We start from the raw sequence: 27801 nt of genomic DNA, 5'->3' as shown, positions 1-27801 counted from the left end.
CTCTTAGCCTGGTTGGATTTATGGCAAATGATCTTGTCAGAGAGGAAAGTTTGGAAGTTGTAATAATTCTTTGTCACTTCAGTTTAAAAAATGATGGTATAAGCTTGTTTTTCTTTTTTTGTGTGTATTTGTGTAACACAATATGATGTTTTAAAGAACTCTGTAATAGTGGAGAGAGGGCATTCATGATAGAGAAGATATCTTGAAATAATTGTGTTGAAGAGCTTAAATATTTAGAAAATGTGATACATGGTTTTCTACTCAGGAGAGGCTTTGGGTTTATTTTTTACTGGTACTTCTCTTTTTCTAACCCCTTTTTCTGATTGTCATGCATATTTGTTGTATTTTGTCTTTTAACTTGAGGTATAAGCTATTCTAGGCTGTTTTAGATAAAGACTGGTTCCTGACTGCACAACTAAATGTTGTGCATCCAGTATTCTGCTTCAGGTTATGAAAAGCCAAAGGTGTTACCTGATGAGTAAACAGGGTGTGAGCTCAGTCTGGTACCTGTTCCTATTCCATAGTCCTCAGCAAAGCCAGCCAGACTATTCCTGTTTCCTGAAACATCAACTAACCCAAGTTCCTTTGAGTTTATAGCACAGTGTGTATCTAGGCAGTGAGTGCTGGTGTCACTAACTGATGTCTGATGTGGCTCACCCTATGACAACTTCTCTGTATTAATTTCATTTAGTTTCTGTTGCACAGAGAGATAAAAGTTATATCAAACAGTAAGTGCAATGCTTGCACAAGCTTTGTAACCCTGAAAAGATTGGTGAAAAACAAGGTATTTGTCATAAATGACTGCTTTGTTGGGGTTCAGAATATGTTCAGAAAGAGATACTGTAACAGAAGTCCAGCATGGCTTTGTGAGCTGATGGGTTTCTGCCTGTCATTTTATAGGATCCAAATGACAGCATTTCCCTGAGGCAACAGGGTTTTCTGGCATTAGCTCAGCTTTTTGAGCTTGAAGGTTTTTTTCAGCTGGGCCATGAAGTTCCATGATATGTCCTCATTTTTGGTCACCAGGCAGTAGAAGCAACTCTTGGATAAACTGGCAGATTTAAACCCGAGACTCAGAAAAGTTTGGCTGACTAAATCATGTTTAGTAAGATCCCACAAAGGTGCTTTGGAAGAGGCTGAGTGGCCCTGAAACATGGGCAGAGCATAGAGTTAATTTTAAAGCTTTGGTAGATGATGTGACTTGAGCTGTTTGGGTCAAAAACTGTAGATCAATAAATGTTCTTGATCTCTTAGTCATCCTGCCAGCAAAATACTTTATTCAACATACTTGTTTCATCTAATTGCTTTACTGGAAGCAAGTCAAATGAATATTTCCTATTATTTTATTTTTGGTGGACACTGGGTTCAGTGAGTACAAAGCATTAATAATTGTCTGGTTTTCAGCTTCTTGAGAGGGAAGGGAGGGACGAGGTTTTACCTTACTGTAAAGACGTTGTGAAGAGTTTTTTGGAGGTTATGTTTTTTGAACTTTTCAGATCATTAATGAGGCATATCACCAGCAGACAGTTCACAAGCTCACAAACATGGCCCTTTGGATGCTCTCCAGTAGCTCTGTGTCTCTTTTGTACTGGGAAAGTACAAGAGTTGTATTAAGCAAAAATGTCGTGCAACTGGAAGATGGAGCTCTGGATGAGCACTGGGATGCCTGCTCTAACTGATAACAATTTTAAAATGCCATTGAGCTGAAAGCTGAGTTCTTGATGTCCTTTGAAGCCCTTGTTTTTGTGGGTTTCCATGATTTTCATATGCTTCCTGCCCCACATGCTCTTTTTCCAAATAAGCTACAGTGGTTCCTTTATTAAAAGAAATAATAAGAGGCATTATGTGCAGGAGTCTGATTATTTTTCTTCTTACTGTGGGAAACACAGAATAGGAGTTGTAGATATGTTGCATTACAGTAAGTTTCAAAGTGTTGCAAATGAAAAGCAAACACTCATTTTGAAAGAGCATATAAATAGCAGTCTGAGGGGTGGATGGATACAAGACCTTAAATACATCCAGCAGTTACTGACCTTAATGCAGATTTAAGTTACTTACAGTTCTATTTTGGGCCCTGCTCTCCATGGGCAAGTGTAATTTCAATATATTTCATGAGATGTGTCAGGACAAGGTGGCTCTGTGTGGTTGGGCATCTCCACTGTGTGTGCCAGAAGTTTACATAAAATGGTGATTTGCAGTTTTGCTGTGCTTGGCAGAATTGCTGTGCAGTCCTAGAACCAAAATGAACTTTCAGCTTGAGAAGGGTGGGAGTCACCTGTCTGTAGGTGCAAATGCTGTCTGTTTGCAAAACCAGGTGCACTCTTCAAGCTTTATTTAGATGCTGTTCAGCATCCATGGTTTACAGACAGTGCAGCTTGTAGCCATGGACAGGTTTAACTCTTCTTCAGTACCCTGGCACACTGGAAAGTTGCCTGCCCAGGTTTTTTCAGGCCCTGGGCTTTTGGATCTCTCTCACTCTTTTTTTTTTTTTTTTTTTTTTTTTTTTTTTTTTTCTTGGGTGGTGGTAGAATGTCTTTGTTGTAGAGTAGAGCAAGGGAAAAATGTGTTGAAAATACAATTACCTTCATTTCACTGAGGTGCTCTCAAATTTCCAGGCTTTGAAGTAAGAAATTTCAATGTGAAAACAGATGTTGCTGTGATGTCAAGGAGGTACTTTCTGCTATTCCTGTGAACGTGCAGGAGCTTATGGTTGAATTATACACCTCTGAAGAATCAAATTTGCACTTGCTTCTGAGAGCCTTACAGAATTATTCTTCAAAGATTCTTTCTCTATCAAAGCTGAAAGAAGGGGCCTTGCCTGTGATTTCAGCACTTCTGTTGCAGGTTTATCAAAAACTGTTTAAGCACAAAGGAGAAGGAACAATGCTGAGAAAAGGGAAAGAACTTGGGCAGTGAGAAGTAAGAGCCAAGAGAAGCAAAGGGACAGGGAGAAAAAGGAATCTCTTGTACTCAGCAGCAGCCTGGCCAGCATTTTTCCTAGGCTCTTCCATCAATAGAGCAGCAGCTGGGTCACTTGTTTTGCTGGTTTTGGCAATCTGTTGCCTTTTCTGGCTACTTTATTGCCCAGTGCCAGCCCTGCCTGTCCCTGCTGGGCTGCAGTTCCAAAGGCACGTTGTGCCCCTGACATGCTGATGACTGTCTGGGACCAGCACAGTTCAATAATGCCATTCCTGGAGCTTCTCAGTTTTTTAGTAAAGTTACTTACAAGATCATGCTGTGGTTGTAAAACCTGACTGTAAACTGGAGGTCATTAATACTCTTTTTTTTTTTTTCTGGGAGTCCACAAAGTTGACTTGTGGTGACATTCTGAGGTGCAGTGATGGTTGTTTCAGAAAATGATGAGAAAAATAACGCTGTGTTCAGGCTTTTTTTTATTTGTCTGGGCTTTGATTTTTTATTTGGTTGTTTTTTTTTTCTAATAAGAAACACTATAGATGATGTGAGAAACTGATTGAAGAGACAGGGAAGAGGCTCTTTATCTGAGCATCATCTACTGTGGATGGTGAATAAGGCAAGATCTGGTGAATCAAATAGCATGATTCATGTATTTAATACATGATGTATTCATCATGTATGTCATGAATGTGTGTGTTTGAAATCAAGCCTGAAGAGGTAGCCCAGTCCTAGAGAAGCTGTGGTGGAGATGAGTTTTTGCTGGTTCCCCAAGCTCAGCAGTGTTTCTGTAGCTTTACACATGTGCACAGCTGTAACCCGTTTGCCTGCTGGTGAATTGAGGCATTCATGGGGAGACCTGTGGGGATCCCCTGCTTTCCTTGTCTGCTCTAAGGGGGCACTGACAGCAGTGTGTTGATCAAAGGCTGCCTGCAGTTTCCAGGGCTTTGAACTTCCTTCTTTGGCACGTGCTGGGTTTTTTGGACGGCATCCCAAGGCATGAGTGTGACTGGAGCGTTGTTCTGGTGCCCAGCCTTTTTAACTGGTGGGCCGAGCACAGGGATTTCAAGATGATCATGGGGGGGATGCAAGCTGTAGTCTGGAGTATGGCCTTTAATTTGTCTCCCTTTGTGACACTGAGTTACAGAAGGACAAGAAGAAGCCATTCACAAGCTGCTGGTTTCCTCTGGTGTGAGGGAGCTGGCAGCTTTTCCCAGTCCATTCTTTTTCCAGTAGGTCCATTAACAGCCATATACAGCTCTGGCTGTCTTGGATGGTGAATGACTTTGGTGGGATGCATCACATGGAGCAAATCCTTGGTGTTCCAATGTTCCAAAGCCACACGCCTGGCATGGAGGCACCAGATGAAGGATCTGGCTGCTTAATGTCAGCTCTTCCTCTTGAGTTCTTTTTTTTTTTTTTTTTTCCTTTTCTGTCTAAGTGTTCTGCCTGGATAACACTGAAGAAGAAGAAGAGGGATTAGCCTTACAAGCTGAGCTGCCCTAAGCACTACTGGAGCCAGTTGAGCTCCTGCTTGCTTCTTGTGCCCTGAACAGCCTGTCACACCGACAAGTAGCAGAGCTGGCCTGGTCACAGGCAGCTGGCAAAAAATTTAGAAGGAAAAGAAAATCAGCAGTTTGCTGGCTCCCAATAAAGCCCCTCTTATGGCTGCAGGTGAGGAATAATCGTGGGTCTGTTTCAGATGAGTTTTGCTTTTAAAACCCAGTATTGACAGCTTGGCAATAAGAACATATTTTTTATTCATAAATATAAACTGTTCCATAATTTACAGCAGACTCAAAATATTATGGTCAGCTCTAGCATCTTACAGAAAAGTAACATGAAATTATCCTGCACAACAGGATGAGGCAAGGTGGAAGTGAAGAAAGCAGAAAAGAGATGAAGCATCTGAAAGGGCAGCTTCCTGAAATAATGTAGTATCAAGTCTGTCATTCCAGTTCAAGCACAGCAAAACAGCAGAGACGTTCACATCACAGGTGGTGGATTGCAAAGCTGGCTGCCTGGATTGGAACGGGATTGGAACTGCTGTTTTAAAGAGAAAAATGGATAGCCTGAAGTGCCCATGCAAGTTTTGTAGGTTCATCTCCACTGCCTTTCTTTAAGAGATTTCCTCCTCTCCCAGTCATCAGTTTTGTGCCAGAGCAATGCTGTAGGTTGGACAATGTCATTCACAGCCCTACTCTATTTATAGGAGATTTCAGCAGCCCATCCTGTAGCTCCTGTTTCCAGATTTAAAAGAGCTTTCATGCTATGTTGTTTTCTCTCATGTTCCACTTGCAGAAAAAAGAAAGAGTTGCCTTTTGCATTGAAATGCAGCAAAGCACTCCTGCTTCTCTTTCCAGACCATGGCTCCCATCCCTCAGGTTTGGAGGCAGGTCAGGCCAGGGCAGGGCTGTGGGTGAGGCACCTGCTGCTGGAAGTCACTTCTGCTTAGCTGCCCTTGCCTTGACTTCCAGGACAATGGGAGATGGCTGGTGAAGACCAGTAGCAAATGAGGAAGAAGTGGGTCTAAAGGCACAAACACCCAGTGGAAAATGGAGTTAAGGAGGGGATTAGGGTGGAAATGTATTGTGCAGCTGCAGCATCTCCTTGGCTGAGCCCTGACAGCGAGTCCTTGTCACCTGCAGCAGTGGCCTGATCCAGCTCCAAGTAAAGACTTATAATTTGGGAGTTGAAAAGGTTTTTGATAGAGGCCAGATGTACCTTGAAGAAACTGCAGCATAGAGGTGCCTGGCATGAAAAATGTTGCATTAGAATAACACTCTGCATCTTAATTTTAAATTACTGTCGTTTGCCAGTCCTCTGTGTTTCTCTGGATTTGCTTTTCCTTTTCCATTTCTCCTTCCCAACAACCCAGACAGTCCTTTTGATGTTATCTTTTACTGTCATGCTGTTTATGTGATACAGTGTTTATTTTTCAAAGCCAGAGGAGGACTTGATAACATTCATGATCACAGAGCAGCTTTGCTTTAAAAGCTCATTAGTTAGAACTTGTCTCCTGGTTGTTGCTTTCAGTGACAGAAAAACATCTATATCCCTGTGTGTTTATTGTGTCTCACTGACTTTCCTGGTGGGAGGAAATGCTGATAAAAGGCTTGAAGTGAAGTGGTGACTGCACCAGTGAATGCTCATTTTCTAGGCTTTTTTAATAGATGGAACAAATGATCCTCAACTGAGCAGGCTGGCAGTGCCTGGACCTTGGACAGCAAAAGTTTGACATGATTTTCAGTATTGGCCAAACCCCGCAGGAAAGCACAGGTTTCAGACACACCGTGAGCTCCAATTATTTTTGTGCAAACTGGTACCTGGAAAGAGGATGGAGTGCCCCTATGGAGGAGAGGTTATTGATTTTACAAGGTGCTCCCAGGGGACATGGCAGATGAGCTTGTGCCTGGCTCTGGATCACTGCCTTGTGTCTCCTGAGGATCTCTGTGGGCAAGCTGGGAGTGATGCAGGGGGCTGTGGGTTCTGTGGGACAGAACACAAGCTGCAGCTCCAGTGCCTGTGCTAGTAATGGCATCTGCTGTGCTGTGTTTTGCTGCTCACAAAATACCTTTTGCTTGTATAATATATGTTTTGTTTGTGTTATTTGTTGTTGTTTGCTCTGTTATTGAGAAAATGCATCCAGGCCCTCTTTAGAATGAGGAGATTAGACTGAAATTTGTGGAGTAAGACCAGTAGAAATTGGCTTCTTTCAAGTTGCTCTTATTTTAAAATTCCCTTTTTTTAGAAGCTCCAAGTTGCTGCTCTGCAAACACAAAGCACAGACACTCACTGAAAAATCTGATCTAATTAGGCATCTTTGGGAGCTGGGGTTTCAGGCAGAACATCAAAGAGAAAAAAAATTTGTGATAATACCAAAGGAGAACTGGCAACATTTGGCACTCCCTACTACAGTGGCAGAGAGCTGCTGCCTCTAGAGGGATGGGACTGCTTCTCCAGCTTTGTCTTTCCCACTTTGGTACAGCAAAGTCATCCTTACAGTTACCCAGGTTACCTTAAGGCCCCAGAAAACCTGAGTCACAGGCCCTGCTAACCTTATTGAAGCAAAAATATGTTCTAATAGACAGTCTGAATGTGAAGTTCTGAGTGTTGGAAGAAGTTTGAAATTGCAATGAGTGATGCTCTAGAATTAAAAAAAAAAAGGAGAAAAATAGCCAAGTTAATTGGCTTCAGGTAACAGTAAATAGATTGTACAGTCTTTCCTGATAAAACTTCCAGATGTTTCTAATAATACCCTGGTTCTGTAGCTGTAAATTCTGCAGCAGCATCCTTCCCTCATTTGTCTTACAGCATCACAAAATAGATTAGGTTGAGCATGGAAAAAGGCATACTTATTCCAAACCAGAGCAGGAATGCTCACACACGGTGTTTTCTGGGACTAGCTGTTGAAATGTAAATACAGGCCATGCACTAATCCAAACTGATGCTCAAAGGTAGGCAGATTCTCAGTCTGTTTAACTGTTGGGTTTTTTGTTATGTTTTCTAGATGTTGGTACTCCTGCTTATTAATTCTTAAAAGTTTAAATGTTTTAGTAGCATTAAAAATCATTGTTTTCCCTTTCCTCAAATACAATTGTGTTCCATTTATATGTAAATGTGATTAGACCTGCACTATGTGTTGTACCCAAAATAAAGTCCAGCTTGCTGCAGAAGTTCTGACCCTACAGCCTTAATTTTTGCAAGGCTCTGAGTGTCCTGACCTGTGCTATATAATAAAAAAGCTGAATTTAGGAACTTGTGAGGAACAGCTTTAGTTCAATGGAAAAGACTGCTGGTGGTCAGAGTTTCCTTACTGTCATTCTTAATTGTGTCCTTTGAAGTGTTCAGAAGAGCCACGGGTTTAGGGATGTGCCTTTTTGGAGTCAGTGATATGTTACTTTTACCTGCAAGCCCTGGGTCCTGTGGGAGTCAAGTCAGCACTTTTCTAATGGGTATTTTTGTTCCATTAGGCACACAGCTGGCAGCCTGGAATCAAGAACCCATACCGTGGGTTGGTGGTGTGGCCTGTACCTGAAAATGTTGAAATTACTGTGACTCTCTTCAAGGTATGTTTTCTTTAAAGCATGATCTTTATATTTCCTAAACAAGACATGAAAGTTTCCATCTGGAAATGCCAGATTATAGTCACAAGGTCTAATCTCGCTGGTTTTATGTCATTAACTGCCCAGCCTTATGTCCTCAGTTCAGGTCTGGGTGAGAGGGATGGTCTGTTCCCTGCCAAAGCTGACTTGTGTAGTTCAGTGAACACACAGAAATACCCACTGAGCTGATTATGGTGAGCCATTGGCACAGAGTCCAGCACATGTGTAACTGTGCACGTAGTACATGTGTAAGGACCTGGCATGGCTTACAGCCTGGTAGCTTTCCTTTCAATACTGGAAGGGAGAAGTTGCCATAATACAGTCATTTCTAGACTTCCTTGTTCAGTTTCAGGGTTTCAGTGCATGCTATTGCTGCAGCAGAATCCAGCTCCTCACTTCCCATTATTTAGAATGCTACACAAACACCACAGCACTGATGTGATTGCAGCTATAAGAGTGGATGTGCAGTATTTGAGTAGTACAGAGAATTATAAGATTGTACAGGGAAATTTTTTATTTTTTGAATTGCATTTGTTCTACTAAAAAAAACTTATTTGTGTGTCTGTGAAGTAGGAGGAGGAAGTGATAGTTATGCTAGAGCTTATTTCCCAAATATCATTGGGCAAGACCCTTTCTGCATAAACAATGCAGCTTTGCATGTGTGACAGTGTAGGAGGCTGAAGATTTCTGGGATTTTCATTCCATAGTTCTTCCTCATTCTTTACTCTGGTGCCTTCATCTCCATTCTGGCTGTTCCTATTTCTGACTGCTCCCTTTGCAGCCTAGGATAACAGTAACATACTTCCTTCTAATTAGTAATATTTGTATTTCTTTGTCTTGGGGACTTTCCTGAGCTTGGAGTTGGCTTCTGATTAGCCTTAGAATGGGAATTTATTACTTGGTTCATTAAACCTAAAAAAAGAGGGTTGTCTTCCCCCCAGCCTTTTAAAAAAATTCCTGCCTTTGGGATTACTGATGAGCACAAACTTCTCAGTTTGGCAGGGATCATAAACAATCATAAACTTGTTTCTTTTCTTAGCAAACATGTAGTCTTCAACTGAGATTTAAAAGTTCACTACCCAAAAATTGTTTGCTTCAAGGACCTCTACTTGGACTAAGGAACTTGTCAGCATTATGTGGCAATGCCACATGCCTGTACAATCTGAACGTGGTTATGCAGCACTGTAAATCTTGCTTGATATTTTCAACATTTAAAGTGAAGCAGAAATGTACAGAAATCTTGATTGTGATTATGATGTTATATGAAGGATGAGAAATAAAATTTCTCTTTGGTGCAGCTATGTGATACTGTGGCTTTAGAGTGAAAGTGTCTTTCAGCCTTCTTTTGCCATCCCATCTTTTTGCTTACATTTGTACTGCTTCAGGATTCTGTTATGTAGAACAGCACAGCAGCCTTGTTAGTTGTGTAAGTGAGACTGAAGGTAGGATTATCTAGTGAGGGATGGAAGGGCCTCTGGAGCCAGTGTCAGTTATTACAAAAGCTTAATTTTACCCAGCACTAATTCTGCAGGCAGATCTGTTCACTGGTCTTCTTTCTCCCCCCAAAAATGAGCCTACCTGTCACAAGAATTGGTCTGGGAGGAGAGGTAGGAGTGTGACTAACCCCAGGAGCTGTGCCTTCTGTAAGTAGTACCCACTGGTCTCTGGGGAAATGAGCATTGGATTTATAATCAAAATATTGAGAACCATCACACTGTGAGGCAGCTCTTACTGTAAAATCTGCTCTAATTGATCCTCCAGCTCTTCTAACAGGAGTGCCTGTGAGTGGCCAAACACCCTTTGTTCTCTGTGAGGGAATGCACGTGGGGCACAGAGCAGCTTGTTGAGCGAGCTGTGTGATGCCCAGGAGTGCTGTAGCTGTGTGAGAGCAGCAGCCTGCCTGAGCCAGCTCTCAGGGGCAGGGAACTGCAGGCAGAAGATGGTGTTGGCCCAGTTCAGGCTGTGCCCTGATGGCTTTGTTGGCTCTGTGGTGCTTCAGCTGCAGCACAGGACTTGTCCCAGCACCCACAGAGCTGGCATTTCTGTAGCTGGTAGGTTCTGGGCAGAGGCAGTCAAAAGAAGTGGCTGTTTGTCCCACAGCTGCTGCATTGTCTGGGCAGCACTGGAGCAGTGGGAAGGGAAGTATGTGGTGGCACTCTGCAGCCTGCCAGCTGACTTGGAAACAGGGTTCTTGTATTGTTCCTTCCTCTAGAAGAAAGGGGACAACAAGACTGAAAACAGTACAGCTCAGAGAAAGAGGCTGCTCATCTTGCAGTTCTGTAAAAATCCTTTTTGGAGCCAATTCCCTGCAAAGGAGGGTGATTGCTGAAGGTTTGGCACTTTGCAGTGCCCGCACTCAGCCTGGCTGTGTTTAACAAACAGGAGCTGCTCGCTTTCACCACCCCGAGAAGCTCAGGGAGCTGCTGCCTCCGTGTCCACCCTGGCAGAGCCCAGAGCTGGGAGCTGGCTCTCCCACAGAGCTGTGCAGCAATCACAGATAACAAATGAGTGCAGTGGTGCTGCTGGGAATGGAAGGAGTGGGCTCCAGACAGACGGCTATGTGTTGTGGGAAATGATTCACACAGTAGTGGCAGCGCATTCGTAAGTGGCTGTTGAAATGTGTTGCTGGTAGGATTAGGAGATAAGTCAAGGTTTCAAGTGCTGATGAGAATGTTAAGAGTCTTCTCTCCAGTAGTCAGTGTGGACACTTGAAAGCTGGCTAAGCAAAGTCCCTGTGATCAGTCAACAGATGAGATATTCTGCATTATCTGCACAGTCCTACTTTGGGTGTTACCTTGCTTACAACAGCATATTTGTAATTCTTGCACAAGCAAAGTACTGAAGAGATTACAGCCTTCCTTTCGATGACTTCAATTTCAAGTAAATGTAAGCTTTTTTGTTTGTTTGTTTGTTTCAATTAATTCTGGGCTGCTGGTAAAATTTTATAATGCCCTGGAGTCATGTGTGGCAAAGCATCATATGGATATATTGATTCAGCTTCCCTTGATTAGCTGCAGCTCCTGCCCATCCAGCCACTGAAGTGCTAGTTACATAAAAAGTTCCATCTGTTCTGAAAGTTTAACTTCTTCCTTTGCTGAGCTCCACACTGATGTTTAGTTATGCCTTGGGTTTTTTTCAGCCAAACTGGGGAGAAAGAAACATCATGAAACAATAAGCCTATTGTGCATTTAAAATCCATAATTTGTAGTGCTTTCATGGAAAGATTCACAAATGCCAGAAAAGCCAGAGCTGAATTCCCACTTTTTTTTTGTTTTGTTACCATGGTTCTGCTCCAGAAGTTAATTTTTTGGTCCCAGCATTAGCAAAGTTTAGCTGCCATATATGAAAACTTGTATACTTTTCTGTAAGTTTATATACAAACACAAATCTTTATCAGCTGAGAGAGATTTTAAACCAGAAATTTTCACTGCCAGGCAAGCGCAATGCTTTTAGTAAAGCTAAATGAACATCGGTTGTACTATGAGGATTTAAATTGCAACATCATTATTTTCTAGCTTAAAAGCAAAGTGACTTCCTGTTCAAAAATGTTTGTTCTTCAGGAGTAAGCATGGACTTTGCTTCACTGGATTACACAAAACACTTGTTTTGTCAGCAGTGTACATGGTTTATCACACCAATGTACCATTTCAACCGCAGGTACCATTACCAACTCTTAATTGCAAGGTTTGAAAAAGACATTTTTAAAGGCATAGCTTTCTAAGCACACAAAAAATAATTATAAGTAAAATAAGAATGAAATAGATGATCAAGGCATGCTTGTGTAGTTGAAAGTATTCCTGTTCCCACATATTACTCAGAAAAAATCCCTATAATTCTTCTTGAAAGCCCAAGTCAGTCATGCTTTGATTTTATTAGAATAATAACTGGCCATGCTGTAGCAGGATCACTGCATGAAAGCCAATGTGCTATCTCAGAGGAGGAAAAAAAAGAACTCAAATCAGCCCAAAACCTCTTCATAAGGCCATTTCTCTTAAGTCAAGACCAAGTTCAGGTTCAGAGCATACTTATTTCAGTTCAGAGCAGGGGCTTGAGCAGACACTATGGAGAATACTCCATAGGAGTGGAAACCAGTTCCATAGGCAAGGTGTTGTGTGTCAGATATAAAAATCATAAGTTTGGGGAAGTAAGCACATTTGCACATCAAAAAATTAAAGGGTTAAAAACTTAAAGGATTAGTGGGGGACTAATTTTTAAAAAATATTAAAAAAAAAAGAAAAGACATTTGGTGCTTGTTGCCTTTCTAGCCCAGAGGCTTTACTGGAAGGTGTGAGCTTGGTGCGGTGATGCACAGGGAGGTTTTTGCCAGTCTCCCCAGAGCTCTCTGCTTTCTGGCAGCTCCAATTAAAGCTGATCACAGTTGTATGTGATTTCCTAGACTAATCAGACCTCTGTAATCGGCATTGAAAGCAACAAGAATTGGGTCAAATTTTGAGTCTTGTGCAGTTTCAAGCAGGCAAGTACAAAAGCTGAGGACAGATGCTGGAGAAGCCAGAGCATCTGCTGCAGGTCACTGGTGAAGGGAGATCACACACCCTGTCAGTGTTTGATGTGATTCACTGTGACAGTCCTTAAGCAGTTATTCCCCAAGAAGAAAGACTGAAGATTAGGGCTGGTATGAAGTGATCTAATTGAAAGACAAGCTTCAAAAACCAGGAGTGCTTAGGGAGGAGGCATGGGGAAGGAAGGGAGGAAGGGACTAACAGGCTGAACATCTTCCCTACCCACTCTGGCTGCTGATTAGGAAATGCAGCAGTCCCCTGATATGTCCTTTGTTCCTATTACAAGAAATACAAAAGTAAATCTGAATATAACCTGAATTATTGCAGAAGGTTTACCTTCAGTCATCTGAAACCACCTTGTAAACTCTGCAGAAAGGATCTTGTCCTTGGCAAGAATGGGTTTATGATGGACTGATCAACACAGAACAGAAAAATGTGTCTGACATACCCTTTGCTCTTCCTAAGCCCAGAAGAGTTGACTTTTTGGGTAGTTGTCATGTGGCTGGGCAGAATGGTGTCACAGAAAGAAGCTAAGGGGTGGGATTTCAAAGAAAAGCTGATGTCCTGTCTCTTGCACAGTTCCCTACTATTTTCTTCTTACCTGAGTATTACTTTTGGCACACTAAGTCATCTTATGAGACAAAAAAGAGAGGAAAGAAGGGTAGAGGAAAAAGGCTCTAAAACTTAGTTAAAGATGCTGAAAAGGAACATCAAACTGAGACAACTGTCTTGGTACTAAAAATGATGATTGTTTTTTAACATAGTAAAATGAGGAGGAACAACAAGCTGTTCAATCCATTTGCCCTAATACTTAGAGTTCTGAGTTAATGGTGAGACCATAGTGAATGTTGGATGGAGTGTAGTTCTGCATCTGTGGTACACTGGTGAAAATATGCATTATCAAAAAAACAAAAATCTCTTGCCAACTCCCCTCATGTTACAGTCAGATGTGAGGCAATTTGTTCCTTGATCTTTTTGGGTAATTTTCGTTATCATTTGCTTTTAGGAAATGGGAACGAGGTCTGTTTATAACTTTTGACTTTAGGTATTCCCTACTTGGATCTGCTTGCAGGTGAGGTGAAGTTTTGCGTGCCCTTTTACCAGAGAGTGTTTTCATACAGAATTAGAGCATTCCAAAGGCTGCTATAACCATTACTCCCAGAGTTATTCTTCTTTGGAGTAGCATTTTTTTCCTAAAATATAGTTACCAATGCTATAGTCCTCAAATAACAGTTTGCTAGGTACATCACATGAGTTTTATGTGGGGAATGAATGGAGAATATAGATTAGCCAGTGAGGGAAATATTTGGTGTTGTGGTTTTTTTTTAACTGGTATTTACTGTCTTCAAATCCAAAATAAGATGAAAGATTAGCCAGATTTATAAAAACAACACCTGTTATGGAGACTACACGAGGAAATGTTAGCCCCAAATGTAACATGTTGTTTACAATAGAAACTGTGTTATAACTGTAATCATACAAGAAACTGTGTTATAACGATAATCATACAAGTGTCTGTTTACATGACCACTTAATAAAGTTGTAAGTTAATTAGAAACAACTCTCTGTGCTGCTCCTTGGGTTTCTGATTAAAGCATTTTAGTGGAAGAGTGAAGCCACTTATGTGTCTGTTGAAAGGAAATGCTGAGGCTTATGTATTAAAAAAATATTCAGGGTTTTCTCTTTCTGAAGACATTTTAAAAGTGACAAAAAATATGGCTTTAAAAAAAATCTGGATTCGCCTTTAAATCTGAAATATCCTACACATATGCAAAGTGTTCATATATCAGCATATTTCATACTCTCTGAACATTTGGTAAGTCTCTTCATTAGAGAAGTCCTTGAAGCTTTTAAGGGCTGTTTTGGGGCAATACACTGCATTTATCTTCCTGAAGTGTTCACAACTTGCTTTCAAGTGTATGCTAAAATGTTGAACATGAAGGAGTCTTTGCATTGCACAGTGTTATTTTGCTCTGTCAGATGATCAGAAATACTCAGCAGAGCACCTGGTTCTGTAGCCCTCAGAGGTGTGAGTTTTATTGCCACTGACAGAGAGCTTGGTTTGGCTTTATAGATGATTGCCTTGCAGAAACAAAACAAGGAATGTTTTGTTTGTTACATGGGATAAAATATTGGACCCTGACTTTGGAAGCAGTTTTAGGTCAGCCTGCAAGCTTGTCCTAATAGCTTTTGGGGGAGGTAGGGGAAAAAATTGAGCAGGATAAAATATCTAAGAGTTGAGTCACTTATTATGGAGTAGCTTATTAAAACATAAAGTGGTTAATGATCCCATTAAATCTCATTATGTCATTTCATGCTGTATCAAAGGAAGCAATTAAACAGAAAGGTGATTGCCCCAGGTTAACTCTTAAAAATTTTAAGTATTTAATAGTTGGATTACAGAAAGTTAGTTACATCTGTAGAATTTATATAGTATACACCAAACCCACAGGTATTGGGCTTTATTTACATAATGCAGAAGTCCACAAACCTGATTAATGTGATGGAGATATAATTACATAATCTGATATTTACAAGACATTAATTGGAACATGGAGATAGCTCAGTATAATTTTGTATGCATCTACTTGCCCTTCTGTCCTTATGGTTACTGGTACAGCATGTTTTGACACTCATGTGCAGTATTTAAATTAGTCTATTTTTTAAAAAACCTCTTAAAAGATTTACTCATGTATAAAAATGAACCATCAGTTTTGACATAAGTTTTTAGCAACATCTTATATTCTTTCACTGATAGTGTTTTACAGGGGGGCTGTGTGGGAAACTCACTTGGCTGGATTTTGGAGGAAGGATGCACAGGAGGAGATGGGTAATATCCTCCTAGTGGTGTTATTGTAGTTCATCCAAAGAGGAGGTTTAGTTAGGAGCACCCTTCCCGAGTTTTTGTGTCCTGGAAAAATTAAAATAAAAACCAAACAACAACTTTTGTCTGATTGTTGGTGCTATAAGCTTGTTACTTACAAAATATTTTGTGTATTCAAAGAGAACTAGTTAAAAAGTGGTACAGTACCTTTGTCTACTGTCTGACTTCAAAACAAAACTGAAGTGAAACAAGGATTAAAGCAAAGACTAAGGTGAGTGAAGAAGATTAAATGTGAGGCTTGTAGCATTCTGGAAAAAAAAAAGGAGGATGGTACTAATGGATATAAAGTGGGAGCAAAGTATCTTGATGCATTTTGTTAATTTAGAGCAGCAAGATGGAATTGTCAGGCTTGCTGTAGTGTCAGGACCAGTTGCCAAATAGTAGCAAGAAAACTGAGATGCTGAAGGGTCTCATATATGGTGTTGGGAAATGCTGATGATAAGGAAGTGACATTTATCTCCAAACAGAGTGCAAACATCAGGGACAGAGGAGTAATTGAGTGTTTTCCTGTAACTAGAAATAATAGGATAGGATTGAGGTATAGCAAAAGCAGGTTTCATATAAAAGGAAAGACTCAAGACACATTCTCTTAGTGTGACAATCTATTTTGCAAGAGTAGAAGTCTTGCTGCCGTTGTTCAGAACTTGGGCTGGATGATTAATTATAAAAAAAAATATTTTGTTTAAAGTGGGATCCTTGATAGAGGCTTGAGAGGAATGACTTACTGCCTTCTCCAATGTTATTTTACTTTCAGACAACAACAATGCAGACCACTCCAGCAGACTGAAAGCTCATTAAATTAAAAAAAAAAATAAGCGCCAAATATATGAACTTCATTGTTATTTTTCTTCCTGTTGGTGAAAATGTTTTCTGATCCTCACATGTGATACCATAGAAATGTTGTGAACTCAGGATAAGTATTTAAGAAATCTGCAGTGGAAGGAGGTGCTGTGCTGAAGCTGTGACTTTGGACCTCTGCTTGTGCCCACAGAGTCTGGGCCTGGGGAGGGTGGGGTGAGCAATCTTCTCACTCCTGGTGGAAGCAAGTGGCTCCCTCCACTGTTGTCTGCAAGATTTGGATTTGTTTTGTTTATTTGGGAGGTGGAACTTGAGAATTAAAGAGAGATTTATCTTTTTTTTTTTTTTTTTCTTCTGCTGGATGAAAGGAAACAGCATTACAGGCTTCATCAGCATCAACCTCAAGTTTGTATTTTTAGGAGTCTCTATTAAATCCTCACTGGCAGTTTTACCCCAACTTGTTCATCATATAATGGACATCCCATAAAGCCTCCATCTTAGCTAAATATTTCTCTCTGGCATCTTCTGTGGGTAAAGATAAATCAGAGTATATGAAAATCATGGCTGTTTTGCAATCTCTTGCATCCTGGATTATTTTTAGACTCAAATTCTCTGGTTTGTTTTTATAGGATCCCCACGCTGAAGAGTTTGAAGACAAGGAATGGATGTTTGTCATAGAGAACGTAAGCTGGAATGTTGTTTTCGTTTTTTTATACATATAAGATGTAATCGTTTAAAAAGATTATAAGGTGTCCAGATGCTGAAAAAGTCTTGAATAAAATTTGAGCAGCTGAACCACCATAAATCCTAGCTCTGTAGTAATGAAGGCTTATTAAAATACCTGTTGTAAAATAAATACCTCTGTTACAATTAAAATGCAGGAGAGGGGAGTGCTATACTACACTGCTCAAACTCCTTCCCTGTAAGCCTCAGTCTGCCTTGCATTACTGTGCTGTGAGCAATGGAGTGAACAAGTTGGAGCTGGGTCATGACTCACTCTTTTATGGGCTGTGACACATTATTTGTGTCTGAGCAGGGCAGTGAACGAGTCAGAGCTGGGTTATGGCATCTGTGTGTCCCAAAGGGCAGCACACCCTTCTGGGCCTGAGTGCCACTCTCTGGGGGAGAGCAGAGCTTCGCTGCTTGCCTTGGATGGATGAGGAATTTGGGCAGGATGGGGAGGTGGGACCAGCAGTGAGGAGTGTCGTGAGCTGCTCCCTGGGATCCCTCTGCATGTCCTGTGCACCAGGAACACCCAAAAGCTGCTCCTGTGGGTCTCCAGCTCCTCCAAGGCAGGAGCTCCCAGAACTTCTCCAAGAGAGCTGAGTTCCTGAGGGCTGCACAAACAACAGGCTTTGCCAAAGTGCCCTGCTGGACACTGCACAGAGCAAGGGCTGCATGAAGTACTTTTTTCCTTTCCCTTCTCTGTTCCGGGCAGCAGCTTCCGCTCCGGGGCTGCCTGGCTGAAAAAGGGGAAGCTGCCGTACCCAGGGTTTCCTTGAAAAGAAACTTTGTCTTCAAATAAGTTTTAAAGGATTGTGGTATCAAGACAGTGTTTATTGCTCATTAATACAGTTTCATTAAGGACTGTTTCTCAGTAACGTAATTTTAATGCTGTTTTTAAACAAAAAAGAAATTGCTTTCCTACCAAGTAGTACCACAGAGCACTGAAGTGTGGGGAAGCAATGGATTTTGCATGGTATCTTTTTTACCTAAAAATGCTTCTTTTTCTTGTCAATATTGGAAAGTGATTTGAATATCTAAAGCTAAGGTTTATTCCTATCACCAGTAGCTGAACATTTTAAATGTCTGAAAGCAAAATGCTTTATTTATACTTTTGTTCTAAATGTCAAGTTTCTATTTTCACCTATGACACTTACTTACACAAAAAATAGTTTAGTTACTGTTTCCTGGAGTTTCCTTTTCTTTCTCAAGTAGTTTATTTTAATCAGGGAAGTCTCCATCCAGTTGTCACCATACAAGTAGCTGTGGATAAAACAATGTCAGTGTATTTCTCAGCCAGCCCCTCTGGGTATAGCTGGATTTCCTGTGACTTGCAGATGATTTTTTTCCCAGGATTTTATATGGGACATGTAGACTGAGCTTGTGTCCTGCTTTTTTACATGTCAGTGTATTCCACGTAGAGGGGGCAGCAGACCATCTGCTCCCTGCTGCTCTTGCTCTCTGCCTCTCACCTTTGCTGAGCTGTGCAGGGCAATCTTCTGTTACGTGGGAACTTCTTCACAACCTCAGTTGTGCTGTTAGTTCATTTCACAAGAACTGCCAAATAGTGACATAGTTAGATGTTTATTCTTTGATTAGAGGATACAGAAGTAGTATCCTCAGAATTATATATTAATAGTTTTACCACGAAAATTACTGAGAGCTAAAGAAACTATAAAACTGGCTGCTTGCAATCCACCTCGTTTTCCTTTTTTTTTTTTTTTTTTTCTCCTCAGTGGAAGAGATGGAGAAACTCTTTTTCCCAGGGTAACAGCTCCACTTAGTGGTGGATGAAAATATGTTCATCGGTTCGAGCAAGTCACAGGTGTTCCAATGGCTGGCTGACATTGCAGACCATGGAACACCTGCCTGTTAAAAACAGGGGAGCCAGGGAGGCACGAGGTTGTTCTCCTCACACCTTAAATTACAGGCATTTACCCTCTTTGGGCCTAAAGTGTATTTTGCCTGGGTCTACAACAATATATTTGTCATTAACCTGGCAAGACCAGGTCACCTGGGAAGCATGAGGACAGAGTCCTTTGGGACCTCTTCTGTCTTGTCCAGGGATGTTTTTTGTCCTGATAGGCTGCAGGGCTTCCCCTCCTCTTTGGTCAGCAACACTCAGAACACAAAATACTGAAGTCTGAAGAGCTTAGGGATGTGCTTTAATTGTGAAGCTATGTGAATTCTGCTAGAAATTTTGAGTTTGTTTCTTTTTTGAATTAGTATTATAAGTCAGTCTCCAAAATAATTTTGTTATGTTTCTGTATGGCTGAGCAAAGACCAGGTAGAAGAGATATACAGCTGCAGTTTGATGCCTTTGCAGGCAGATGCTACCAAATTCCAGACAAGTTTATTCTGCACTTTCAGAGGGATTTTTAAATAGTGATGAGGTGATTTGTGCAAGAAAGCCATGCTGTAAAAGAAAAGGAAACAAGATACTTGATTTTGGTGGTTATTTTCTTGTTGGGGATATATGTATATTACTTCATGATCCATTACCTTGATTATTGTAGATTTTTTTTCTAGCAGTATTTCTATTGCCCTAGTCACTCTCTATTTGTATTCTAGTAGGTGAACTTTGTCATTTACTGTGTGTATAATCCATAAATAGTTTGATTGTAGAGCAGTTTCTTACCATTTAAATCTTGGTATTCATTTTCCATCAGCCTTTTCTATGTCTTTATCTCCTTCACAGCTGTGTTCTGTGTATATTTACTGATAACTTTCTTGTCTCTAATTTAATCTCTCTTTAACCACAATCTATGTAATTGATTATCTGCTTTTATGTCATGAGGCAGTTATTGGAATTGTTTTGGTGTTTTTTATGTTCTACTGAATAATAACATTGAGTGTTCACGTTGGCTGTTGCAAGTAGGAGAGCAGGAAATTCATAACTGAGAATAAGACTTGCTCGTGTGTAGAGTGGCAGTAGGCTTTCAAAATCCCACAGACTGGTGTTAGTGTATTTGCCTATTCCATTTAATGAACAAGAATGAGTTGCCTTCTATTTTATAAACCCCTTTCTCTAGTAAGTGACTTTTCTCTTTCATTGCTTCTGTGGGTAACTTGAATACATGCTATTTCCACACTTGGTTCCTGCTGTTTCTACACTTGGTTCCTGCTATTTCCACACTTGGTTCCTGCTGTTTCTACACTTGGTTCCTGCTGTTTCCACACTTGGTTCCTTTCACTGTCTGAGCTCATCGAGTGTCCCTCAGAGGTGCCAGGAAGGAGGGCAGTTTTGAAACAAAGACTGCACCTCTGAGAAGAGTTCAGCTGACCTGAAGTTTTGGGCTGGGTTTCCTGGTCACTGCAGATTGCTTAGCTAATGGAATGAGAAAGGGATAGGAGGGAAGAGAGGAGGTTTAAGTTGGTCCAAAGATGTGGGAGCTTTCACTCCCAGACAAGAACTTGGTCTCAAATAGAAGTATCTGAAGCAATGGAAAAAATGTCATTTTGCTTCCTAGCACGCTCAAAGCATGGAAAAGTACATAAAAGCACCCACTGAAGACAAACCATGATGTTTTCTTGTTTGCTGGCAGTTTTGTAGACAGTTACTTCCTACATTCTTAATGAAGCCTAAAGTCATGGAATGTTTTCCAACTTGAAATTGCACAGACAAGTTTCCCAGCTTTTTGTCAGAAATATTTTTGAGCCCATGTGTGTGTGTCTAGCACAGTAATATATTCCAGAGTTCATAGTAGGCTTCTCTGTCTTCCCACCTGTGCTTATGTTTCACTGTTGTCCATAGGTTATTCCTGGGGCTCAGGGCTGTGGTGAGCAAGCCCTTTCCAGTAGGAAAATCCACTGACAGTAATTGCTGTTGTTCCTGACACAAACTGTAGCCCTCTTTTTATGTGGCAGGCTTATTAAAACTTGGTCTTTGCTAATTCCAGACCTACTGACTTGGCAGATGAATGGAGAAACATGCTCCACCTGTTGTTGAAGCTTTGCTTGTACATTCCTGTGAGTTGGAGCTGGAGGCAGCCTCACCTGTCTTGTACTGTTGCCTCAAGGCAGCATAATTCCAGACCAACACTTGCCTAAACAGTTAAAAAAAAATAATTTAAGGTGGGCTCTCTGCAGCACTGCCAGTCAGCCTCTTCCAATGCTCCATTGTCCTTGTGGGGAATCATTCTGGCCCAGATCTTTGTTGATACACTTTAGGCTGCTCTTGGTTGTCTTAGGATTTACAGCTCTGGAGAGCAGTCTGCTCTCTGTGGCTGGAGGCTCCCTCCTTCTGCCTCTGACTAATCGACCCCAATAATGTGACAGTGTTTACATGTGGGATTTCACTTCCCGTGATTGCATTAGCAGGTCATTAGCATTCTCATTCCACAGATTCGTTTATGTGAGTGCTCAGTGTCCTGCTCTGCTCCTGCTGCCCATGGCTTTCAGGAACTAACTGTGCCCAGCTCTGCTTGCACTGTCACCTGCCTGGGGAAGCATTCCAGGCAGAATTTCCAGGCTGTTCTTACAGTGAGATCTAGGAAGCTGGACTGAGTTCTGCATCTGTCCTTTTTAGAGAGTCTTTGAAAAAGCTTTGATGCCTTTTTAGACACTGTTTTCTAATGATGCCTTTTTGAATAGACCCACTGAAACTTCTGGAATGAGAGAAAAAAGGAGTCTAGAGTTTGCTGTTCAAGCTGGCCTTCAGGGAAGAGTTACAAAGACTAATGAGTTTAAGCTGGAAAAATGAGATCTGACTTTTCCTTCTGTCTGTCGCTCCTGTGTAGCTTCAGGAACCCCAGCCTAGAAAGAGTTCTGAATTGGCTTCCACTCAAATATCAGCAAAGCCTCAAAATAAAAGAAACAGTAGAAAACATTACAGAACAATTGACATAATCAGCTTCATTTTATTGGTACATGTGTGTTCTTTTATAGTTGACTTCCCCCGGTCCACCCTTCCCCCGGTGCCTCTGAAATTCTGGATCATGGTTGCTCATGATGTTTTCTCATTTTGAATGCCCTTATCACTCACAGGTTTTGGGAGATTATTTCTCTCTCTTGAAATGCCTGGCATGACACCACTAATAAAGGTGACAAATAAGGTGAAAGTAATGGGAAAGAGAAGGTAGGTGGTGGGACATAGAAATGAATTTCTTTCTAGTCTTAAAGGACATCAATTTTAAATGTGATAGACTAAAATGAGGTATTAGCAAAAAGTTAAGTTGTCATCCGGTACAGCTCTGAATGTGTTGTTTTCCCAATGAATCTTTTAGAGAAAAAACTCATTTGAATAGGAGTAATTAGCCCAGAATTTTGGTAAAAGCATACTTTTTTATTGGGTGTTTGAATATCTTTTACTACAGGACTGCTGCAGCACTAACTCTGCAAGGGCAGGTTTTGCCCTACATCGAATGAGAGCCCAAGTCTAACATTCCCACCTGGGTCTGGAAATAGACATTGGGGAGCAAATGCCAGCAAGGCGTAGGGAATTGAAATTCTGAGTTCCTGCTGATGCCCTTTGCTGGAGGAACCTGGGGGAAAGGACTGACTTAGGAACAGGGTGAATTCCTTACTTGCTGATCAGTTGCTATATCAGAATTTATTACAAAATCATGAGTATCTCTTCTAGTGCATCTTTGTACCATGTGAGAGCTTTAGTTTAAATTGGCTATTTCCTTTATTTAAGAAACAGTAGTTAAAGCATCTCTATGCATTCATTTTGCATTTTTTGCTTGAAGTAATTTTTTGCTTAAAATAATAATTGATTGGGTTAGCTTTTTTTTCTGAATTAAATGTCTGCATTTAATATATTTAGAATAGCTTATAGTTCAGACATGCTTTCCTGGTCCTTTAATTCCCCTGTCATATTCTGCTGTGTGTGATTATGTGAACTGTGACTAGCTGCCTGTGTAAATTAGGCTGAGTATTCTGGTTTAGATATAGCTAGGAATTAAATGCTGCTTTGTCAGCTGTCTCGCTCTTGTTCTGCTTTAAATGTAATAGAGATTCAGAAAACCTCTTTTACTTTTAGTTTTTGCTTACATTAAATATTTAGCACTTTGTTCTAGTTGAGAAATCTCCGAGATTAGGCCTTTGGAGCAAAACTTGCAGAAATTGTTGTCTTGATTGGCTGCTCTGGTTGTAAAGGAAACAGGGTAGGAAATCTTTCTTGGAGGCCTGATCCTGTGCTTTTCCAGTAATATATTGCTGTTCCTTCTGTGCTCCATGATGGCCTTTCTGGGCACTTTTAACCACAAGGGAAATACAGTCAGGGGCAGGGCCCTGACTCAGGAAAGGAGCAGGAGAGAGGCTTCTGCACAGAGTGGATCACTGTGCCTTGGGGTATCCGAGAGGGGGTGACTCCCCTGTGTGTCCACATTGACCCTACAGGAGTCCCTTGCTTAAACAATCTCCTTGGGTTTGGCATCTTCTCTGAAAAGTACAGAAGATAGTGGAAGTGGATTGCACTTGCTTGAGTTCTGCTGGAGAAATTCTACACCCAATGCTGCAGGACAAGTAAACTACCACTTGTATTTAGGGCAAGTGTGAAACACTGTGGGTGTTTTCCCCTCTACATGGCCCAGCACAAAGGGGAGGCACCAGCAGCCCTGGTTTCAGGCAGGCATTGTGAGGGCAAGAGCTCCATAAACTTTCCTGAACAGCACAGTTAATTAATTGATATTTTGACCTGCAGCCCCTCCTGTATCCCCAGACAAAGCCTGTTAGTGTCCTGTTAGGATGCACAACTTACTGTCTGCAATGTCATTTTCCTTCTGACCAAAACAAGACTGTGCCCAGATCACCTGGAAGTAGGGCCACTGTGAATCCTTTCTGTCATTAATACGTAATAACCTATTAAAGCAGAGCTGAGAGATGACAAAAATCTTATTTAAATAAGAATTTTAGAGAAACTGCTAAAATAACTCCTAATATCTAATTAACTTCTTACACTTCTAATAGCTTTTTTATCCTGCATAAGTGTGAAGTGTGAGTCCATCAATGTCTTCTCTACTGTGTTTTTTCAAAAATAGTGATGAAAATTTTCTTTTGGTATTCAATCTTCATCTCCTAAATGAAATGCAGTGCCCAAACTGTGCTTTAAATAGTGCTGTTTCTGATGCTGTGTAAATAGCTGCACTAAGTGCATCTATATCAAATATAATTTGGCAGATGCTATGGCAATTTTGAAAACTATATTAAATACAGCATTTTGGCTTAACATTTCCTGGTGAAGGAGATATCTCATTTTCTGCTATTTATGCTACAGTTACATGGGAGGGTCTTGCAAGTGGCAGCTGGGAAGAGGAGGATCCTGGGCTCTGGGCAGAGCATCCCGGGTGTGAGGGTCTGGCTTTGTGTCTCACAAAGTGTGGTACACGAACATACACAGCAACATTTAATTTATACAGTTATTATTGATTCACAGCAGTAAAGTACAACTGTTTTCTCAATTGCTTAGGACCATTTTGTTTGGGTTTTTGAGGGGAGGCTATTTCCTGCTGGAGGAATCTGTCTCCTATAGCCAAGTTGTACAAGGCAGCTGATTGGAGTTGCTATCAGTGGTGTCCCTTGCCAGCTGGAGGGGGGAAGCTGATAAACAAGGCAGACAGCTTTGGAAACAAACCCCTAATACGACATTAGGCATGTTTAAAAGCAGCAGTGTGTTTTAGCCACTCTTGGCACATGTTTATTCATAGGAAATCAGCAGTAAAATGCACTGGCCAGCCCGTGTGAGAGCCGGAGTCTGCATGAGGTCGTTTCTCTTTCAGACATCAAATACACAAAAGTGTCTTGGTGATTGTTTTACAGTGGGGTTCTAATCATACTCCAGGCATAAGCTGAGCCAAGCAACTTGCCTTTTAATAGAAAAGTGTTTGCTTTTAAGCTTGTTCAGCTTGCCACATTTTTTCTGGTTTTCCGTGTCTGAGTGTGTTTTTACATCTCCATGCAGTCATGGCTGTGTGTTTGCTCTTGATGCGGTTCAGAATATCATTATGTAAAATACCACTGTCTGGGGCAGCATTATGATGGATAAATTTCATTTTTGACCTGGTAGCTGTATGGTGTTAAAACAGCAGCGTGTGCTGCTGCCATGTAGTACAAAATATTCAGTATGGAAAATGGAAAAAATGGCAGTGCATTTAATGAAAAATGTTTTTGACATAAGTCACCTTCAAAGGCAGATAATCTGGGAGTCAAATTGAATATTTTGGTTGATTTGAGATAATACCTTGCAATTGCCTGTGCTCAAGGTACGGAAATATGTGTCAAAAAAAGAATTAAAATATCCATTATTGTGTAAAATGTAGCTCTGCATTAAGTAACTGGATAGGATTGTACATGCAAGCAGTTGTAATTTAACTGAGGGCATATTATTTAAAAATAGTGGCCAGCAGCAGAACTATAGCCAGCTGACAGGAAAATAAGAGTTCTGGCTTCCTGAAAACCCTTGTTATTAGGAAAACCATCTGGCAGTGTAATAGCTCTGAGTGTTATTTCTTTCAGCCTCTTATCTTTGGTTGTTAGCTGTCTTAATAGAGTTTAATATAATAGAAATTAATTGACCTCCATAACTTAATTGATGCCATTTCATTAATTTCCCTCCCAGCATATTCTTCATTCTGAATTGATGCTACGCCATCACATTGTGTTTTTCCTGTGAAGATTCTCCTTTCTTAGTGTTTTGCATTATCAATATCTGATAATTGATGAGCCCTAATGTCTTCTTGAATCTTGCCAGACAGTAGAAACAAACCTTTTCTAGTTTAGCTTAAGTATGGTGGCAACCTGAGTCTTGGCTGCAAAGATTGTCTGAATAAAATGGTAGTGAATAAGTTGCTGTAAAGGGCATTTTGTAACTTATCAGTGTTTTCTGTTTCCACATACTAGCATAAATATAAGAGTAAACTGAATTTTTGCTAAATGTATGACTCATAGAGAGTTGCATCCCTGAACTCAAAAGTTGCTGTTCTGAGCACGGTGGACTGTATGTCCTGGGTCTGGCCAGGACAAGGTTAAATTTGCCATCTGGGCGGGGAACAGAGGAGGGTGATTTTCCCCAGCTTCTCACTCCTTTTCCTCCTTCAGGCCTCTTATAACAGCTTTTCAGAATCTTGTATTTCCCTTGGATGCTAAGGAAAGCATTTTCTTGTTGCTGTGTCTGCTGTGCCTTCTCAGTGCAGTCCACACCTGCTTAGTCGTGACAGAGATTTCTGGGAAGTCACTCAAAGGTCTGCCCCAAGGATGGACTGTCATGAGTGCCATGGAATGTGGGAGAAAACGGGCCAGTATTTGGGGAAATTCTCTGCTCCAGTGGTTTGGAGGTTCACCCCTGAACAGCAATGGAACCCTGGTAACGTGACAGAGTATTTGCAAGGAGAATGCTGTGGCAATTCCAGAGAGGAGCAACTTACTGCAGTGTTCTGGGTCCTGGCTGCTCTTCACCAGACACAGTTCAAGACTGGACAGCACCCTCAGGAGGAGGAGGAGGAGGAGGAAGTCAGACCTACAGGCACCATGGCCACTCAAACTGAGCTGAACCAGAGGGACAGCCTGTAGCAGTTGGTCCTGTACAGGAGAAATCCAAGACCAAATCAGTTTGCATAGTGAGGGATGAAGAGGAAGCAGGGCCCTCACAACAGGAGGAAGAGGCAGGGCCAGAGATAATCACCTGATCCATATTCCAGACAGAGCTGTGAGATGAAGATTTCAGCCGCCAGACTGGGGAGCCCCTGGTAACCTGGCTGCTCCAATGCTGGGGTATCATGGCCCATGCTATGGAAGCCAAGCACCTGGGAACCCTGGAACGTGGGCATTGCCAAGGGGATTGGGAAGAGGAGAGAAACTCTGAGTCTCTGGATGCCACTCCTGCCAAGTGCGCAGCAAAGGTCACCCAAGGATGATCCAGTGGTGTGCTCAGGCAGGTGGAATGCCACGGAGGAGGGTACCTGGTACCTGACACAGTCAGCTGTGCTGGAGGTAATCTGTAAGGGATTACAGGAGTCCCCTGTAGATCCATATGAGGTCCAGGGAGCACAATCCTCATGGTGGAAATTTGTACAGAGCGTGCCATTGTTGTGTTCCAGCTCACTGGCATTGATGTCAATGAAAGGAGAACAAGCAGTGCTTCAGGTGACTGCCTGACTCCAGCAGTATGGAAACCATTTCTCTGCCTCCCTAACATCTTGGGTCTCAGCTGTGGAAAGACAGTCCAGGACTGTGGACAGACTGGAAAGACTTGAGCAAGTTGGAGAGGAAATGTCCCGTGTCCCACCAGTGCAGACCAGAGTCTCTGCTACTGGGAGCAAGCACGCCCTGCTTGAGAGAGGGGGTTCACACCACAAGGTACCCTGGGGTTTTACCTGCATGACCAGGTGGAGGACAGGAGGAAGTGGGATGGAAAACCCACCTCTGCCCTGGCAGCACGGGAATGTGAGTTGAGAGGAGGAATGAGCACCACAGGAAATTCTTTGAGGGTAAATGCAGCTCCAGTTTCCAGTGGGCAAGTCCTCAGACAGGAGGGGGCAGGGAGTGAGTGCAGCATGGTTTGGAGAGTCTCAGTGTGAACACTGAATCAGGCACAGCCACTCCTTGACCGCAGCACGACACTTCAGCAATGATATAGATACAGATATAGATATAGAAAGCATGATGCATGTACAGGCTGAAGATGGTACAGTTATGTGTTACATTGCACTGTTAAATAGCAGTATTTCTGCTTCTGGAGGGTTTTCTGTTGACTAGAACTGAGATCAAACCAACCTGCCCTCCCTGGCAGTGTGATAGAATGGCAGACTGAGCAGGATGGATGGCAGGTTTTCCAAGTTTGTTTTAATACCCTGTGCAGCACAGCCTGAGATAGCAAACAGCTGTGTCTGACTATGAGGACTTCATCTGCTAAAAATAA

At 41.6% G+C, this 27801-nt stretch overlaps 1 protein-coding gene across 14 annotated transcripts in view; it reads left to right on the top strand.

The window, feature by feature from the left end:
- The window catches only part of EHBP1 (EH domain binding protein 1), a 206588-nt gene that overhangs the window by 28939 nt on the left and 149848 nt on the right, over positions 1-27801 (top strand). For all 14 annotated transcript variants that reach the window (XM_063152355.1, XM_063152346.1, XM_063152349.1 and 11 more), the window contains exons 4-5: positions 7887-7982; positions 16850-16903. In XM_063152355.1, coding sequence (XP_063008425.1) covers positions 7887-7982; positions 16850-16903 — 150 coding nt within the window. The remainder of the gene's footprint in view (positions 1-7886; positions 7983-16849; positions 16904-27801) is intronic.

The sequence above is a fragment of the Melospiza melodia genome, chromosome 3, assembly GCF_035770615.1.
Source record: "Melospiza melodia melodia isolate bMelMel2 chromosome 3, bMelMel2.pri, whole genome shotgun sequence".
NCBI lineage: Eukaryota > Metazoa > Chordata > Aves > Passeriformes > Passerellidae > Melospiza > Melospiza melodia.
This window is presented reverse-complemented; position numbering and strand designations above follow the sequence as displayed.